The sequence below is a fragment of the Plectropomus leopardus genome, unplaced genomic scaffold, assembly GCF_008729295.1.
Source record: "Plectropomus leopardus isolate mb unplaced genomic scaffold, YSFRI_Pleo_2.0 unplaced_scaffold4942, whole genome shotgun sequence".
NCBI classification, from domain to species: domain Eukaryota; kingdom Metazoa; phylum Chordata; class Actinopteri; order Perciformes; family Serranidae; genus Plectropomus; species Plectropomus leopardus.
This window is the reverse complement of record NW_024654239.1, coordinates 1-4,785: the sequence shown is the minus strand read 5'-3', so window position 1 is coordinate 4,785 and position 4,785 is coordinate 1. Positions and strand designations below refer to the sequence as shown.

The 4,785-nt window shown below is 38.7% G+C and overlaps 2 protein-coding genes across 2 annotated transcripts; both read right to left on the bottom strand.

Moving 5' to 3' along the window:
• Positions 1-88: 88 nt before the first annotated feature.
• LOC121939503 (UBX domain-containing protein 10-like) lies at positions 89-1,236 on the bottom strand. Its single transcript, XM_042482521.1, has one exon. The coding sequence runs from the start codon at positions 902-904 to the stop codon at positions 170-172; it is 735 nt and encodes a 244-aa protein (XP_042338455.1). The 5' UTR covers positions 905-1,236; the 3' UTR covers positions 89-169.
• A 1,531-nt stretch (positions 1,237-2,767) lies between these two features.
• Positions 2,768-4,618, bottom strand: LOC121939504 (ceramide-1-phosphate transfer protein-like; the record flags this gene model as incomplete). The annotated part of the gene is made up of 1 exon (XM_042482522.1): positions 2,768-4,618. A coding segment is annotated over one exon (523 nt), but the record flags the coding sequence as incomplete, so codon positions are not given.
• Positions 4,619-4,785: the final 167 nt, after the last annotated feature.

Genomic DNA, 4,785 nt, shown 5'->3' with positions numbered 1-4,785 from the left:
TTTTTTTACTGTTTTGCAAATATTTTTCCATTTCTTTTAAGATGCTCACAGCTGTTTTCTTCCCATGCTTTTGAAAGAACTGAAGCCAATCTGCTCAGGTCTCAAAGGGTCAAAAACCACCACGCCACCAAACTTCAGCTGCAAAACACAACTTGAAAATCCTCTCAGCTCACTCGGCCACGCTGTCTCTCTGAGAGATGCACAGCACCGATCTGTTCAGGATGCCGCACTGGACCAAGGTCACGTCCATGTCTGTGAAGGTCCTGCGTGGCACTTCCATGGTCTCGATGGACGCATCGGCGTACGTGACTCCGTACCTGAGCTCTGCGCTGTCTCTCACCTTCTGCAGAGTGTCCGTGGGCTCGAAGTGCTGCTGAAACCTCCTCCCACACGGTGCTCTGACAGCCAGCAGCAAACCACCAGCTGCACCTGCCTCTCTGGTCTTTACTGGTCCTGGATCAGGAGGCCAGACTTCAGCCGTCTTGTCCAGCTCAGAGCTGCTGGTCCGGGTCACATCCTTCACTTTGTGCTGCAGGACTGCATCATCAGACAGGCTCAGCTTGGACATCTTTGTGTCCAGGCTGTCCTCTGGACTCACCTCTGACCTCCTCCTCCCTATAGATGGGAGCACCTTGTACTTGTTCAAGGACAGAGGTGGAGCAGCGTGCACCACCACCTGATCCTGGCTCAGCGGGCTGCTCTGCCTCATGATGGGCTGGGACTGGGAGCACAGGTTTCTGTCCAGCCTGCTGAACCCTGCAGAGTCTGGAGACCCAGTAGGGGACCTCTGGGTGCTGCCAGAGTCAGCCGAAGATGCAGAGCTGTTTACAGCCGGTCTGCTGCGCCCTTTGGAGGACTTTGGTCTCGTTAAATGCATCGATAACCACACGTTTCTCTCCTCCATTAACTTCAGAGGAGTCAGTGAAGACTCGCAGCTGTCTCTTGGCTTCAGTCCTTCACAAAAACAGTAAAAAGAGAGTCACAGTTAATAAAAGTCTCCGCTGAAGTTCAATACATCACGTGCTGCTGTTTTAGAAGCCACCAAACTACAAATGAAGACCTTTAAAACACCGTTTGTGCGCTTTTCTCCACTTTCAGCAGGAAGTGCCTCCATAAGCGTCAGCCGCGTTGCCATGGCAGCCTGGTGCACTGATGACGACATGTGTTTGGAGGCGAGGAGACCCCTGCTGGTGAAAATATGCAACTGCAGCTCATTTTAGATTTAACCCCTGACGCCCTGAATCCACATCAGTTTGGTTGTGCTGCGTTTAGACGCCTTTCATAAACATTTAAACCTCTAGAATCTGTGAAATGTGCATTGATGTCTCATGAAATATGAGGAAAAACATCATGAGCAACTTGACAAGAAATGTGCAGCAAATTTCAATAAATAAATAAATAGTAAAAGATGAAAACAGGACTTGAAAAGTAGCTGTGGGCAGATTAATAATTATTCTTGAAAAAATAGGGAAAATGTCTAGAAAAAATAACTCTAATAATTATATATTTCAAATAATTTTATTAATTTAAATCACTTTTTAAGGTAGTTTTCTGGTTTATTTATTTATTTCCTTTTTTATCTTTTTTGTATTTTTTAAATAATTTATTGCTAATGTTTATGCTATTTCTTGTTCTTGCTATATTCTTGCTCATTGCCTTCTTGTGTTTTTGAATGAATTCAAGCAAATTTTCTTAAATTTCAAATGTTTAACCTTTTAAAACCTGAATCGACAACAGCGTTCATGTGCTGCATTCAGACACTTGAGAAAATTGGTTTTGATTTCTTCTGAAAACACAGCAAATAACATGAGTAACTTGGCAATAACTGTCCTGCACATTGTCTTGGAATTTGTCTGAAAATTAGTTGGGAGGGATTATTAGATATTATCAAAAAATGAGGAAAAAACATCCATAAAACTAAATTTAAAGAAAGCTTTTATTTTTTCGCACTTTGTCTTTTTTTCTCTTTTATTTTTTTACTTTTGTTCTCCCAACTTTTTAGTAATTTCTTGTTAATTTTGGGGTCATTTTTATTAAGTGGCTCATCAGCCTCTTCCTGTGTTTTTAAAACTTTATTTATGGTTATTAAAATTGAGTATTTAAAAATGTAACAGATTATACAATAATTTTTCTACTTTTTTTCCAAGTCACTGCCTATCTCCTTTTTGTTTTTTGATTCTTTTTTTCCATATTTTTGGTCATTTTCTTGTAACTTTTTACTAATTTCTTCCTAATTTTTTTTTTTTTTTTAGGGAAGGAGCATCATCATAAAAGAAAAAAAAACAGCCACCCCCTGTAAACTCATGTTCATGAAAAGGGAAGTCATGTACACAAGGTCTTTGACTCTTGGTTCTCCGAAAATTTCCATTTCCAAAGTCGTCCAAATAAGGGGTGAGTTCATGTGGTCACATTTCGTGAACGCGGTGTAAGATCTCAGCTGTAAAAGCAGTGGTCAAAAAATACTTCAATACAAGTAAAAGTCCAGAATTTGCAGTAAAATGTTACTTAAGTAAAAGCACAGGTATTCTGAGAAAAAGGGAATTTAAGTATCAAAAGTAAAAGTACTCATTATAGCTCCTTTCACAGTTTTATACAATTAAATAATGATATATTACTCTGCTCTTATCACTGATAAATACATGGCAGTTTCTTAATCTTTGTTTGTGTTTGGATTTCTGTTATCTGAGTTTTAAAAGTTTGGCCGTCTGATTATCGTGATTAAAACACTCACTGCCATAAGCAGAGAATAACAAAAACATCATGCAAATATGACTCATGTCCTCGTTTACTTAAACAACAGGTAACAAAATTAATTATCAAATCATAACACAAATTTACAACAATCAACCAAGTGCTTTTTTTCATAAGGCTACACAATTTATAAATTATGTTTGAATTAATGATAATGTACATAATATATATAGTACAGTACATTCTTGTAAAACATTACACCAGTGACTTCAAATAAAGTATAACAGCATATTTTGTCATTTCTAAATTAAATGAAGAAATTGCATTGAGGTCATAAACAGTGGGGACAACGACTGAGTCCTCGACTAAAAACTTTTGTTTCATAGGTTATTATAAATACTTCCTAAAGTACGGTTATTGATTTTTTCCCCCTCCTTTTGGTAAAATGTGGCAGTATTTGGTTTGGCCAATAAAGTGCTATATGTGAGTTTTTTAATTAGAGTATTCAAATTATTTCAATATTTCTGTTTTGAAATGTTGGCCTAACTTTTGCTTTTTTAATCTCAAAGATAAATTTAACACTGTTGGCACATTTAGACTTTTCTATCACTAGAGAAGTGCTTATATCTGTGTTTTTAATACATGACCGTAATAATTTATGTGACACCTGGTATAATCTAATGTCTGATTATCTAGTATTAGATAAATATGTCAATATTTGAATAACATGATAATGAGAATGTCAAAAACTTTACCTAATGGCCCCGTTATTACATTATTTCATACAAGAATTACAAAATTCTGATTAAAATATGTGCTAAGTAAAGCTGCAACTAACTATTTTCATTATCAAATAGGATTTTCGATTTGGTTATGATCAAATCTGTCAAAATAAAAATAAAAAATTAATTTATCTTAATGTAAGACCGGGAAGAAAAAAGAAATTACTTGCATTTCAGAGCCTTAAACCACAAGATAAGTGGTGTTTTTACTCGAAAAACTTACGTCAATAATTAACTGATTGTCAAAACAGCTGTAGATACTTTTTCTTTAATTTTTTGATAATTTATGAAAACAAAAAGCTGTCATCAGTGCGCAAAGACGTCTGGTCCCCACTGTTCAAATTAAACACACACATCCACCAGTTAAATTAAAAAAAAAGATCATTCGAGGTCCATTTTGAAGAGTAAATATAAACATGCAACGTGATGATTAACAGTAGTTTTGCATGAAATAAAAAAATGGGAAAAGATTTGTGTCAGTAAAATTATTAACACTGTACAGAGAATGCACGACCCTTAAATCAGCACACAGCACTTACAGCGCGCTGAACAGCCCTTCATGTTTAATAATTTAATGCATGAAGTAGCAAAAAATAATAATAATAATAGCACTTTTGTCTGTCTACGGCAGGTCGAGCAGGTTTTGTTGAGCGTAAAGTTCCTCTGTGATCTCGTACACTTCGGAGATTAGAGGTAAAGCTTCCCCTAACATGGCCACCACTTTTTCCGGGGGCCCCACATTCATCACTTCGAAGAAAGCAGGGCGCCCTGGGAGCACGCAGAACGCCATGCCCGCAGTTTTACGGATCAACCAGGGGTGGTACTGGGACAGAGACTCATTGTAGGACTCTGAGCACATGAGAGACGTCTTGCTGTCCTCGTTGCTGGTACGGAGACGCTCCAGGAACAGCTCCAGCCACCTCAGCGCGCGGTGGAGCCTCAGCAGAGTGCGGCAGCCGGACTCTGGGTGGCCGCCTCTCTTGGTCAGGTCCACGAGTTCGTTCTCCAGCTCGTATTTGACCATCGACTGGACGGTGGCGTAGTGAGACCCGTTCTCACCTTCCAGGTAACCGACCAGGATCTTGATCTTGCTGACGGCGTCCTTGGAAATGAAGCCGAAAACGCTCCCCAAACTGTTCAGAAACCTGTCGAGGTGATCAGACAGTTTAGCAGCTCAGTGGCAGAGCGGTGGAGGAAGTATCTGAATATTTTACCAGAGTAAAAGTAGCATTACCACAGTGCAGAATACACTGTAACAAGTTTACACTTTAAAGCCTGCAAAACCAGTTTTCTCGTGCTGTAATAAGACACT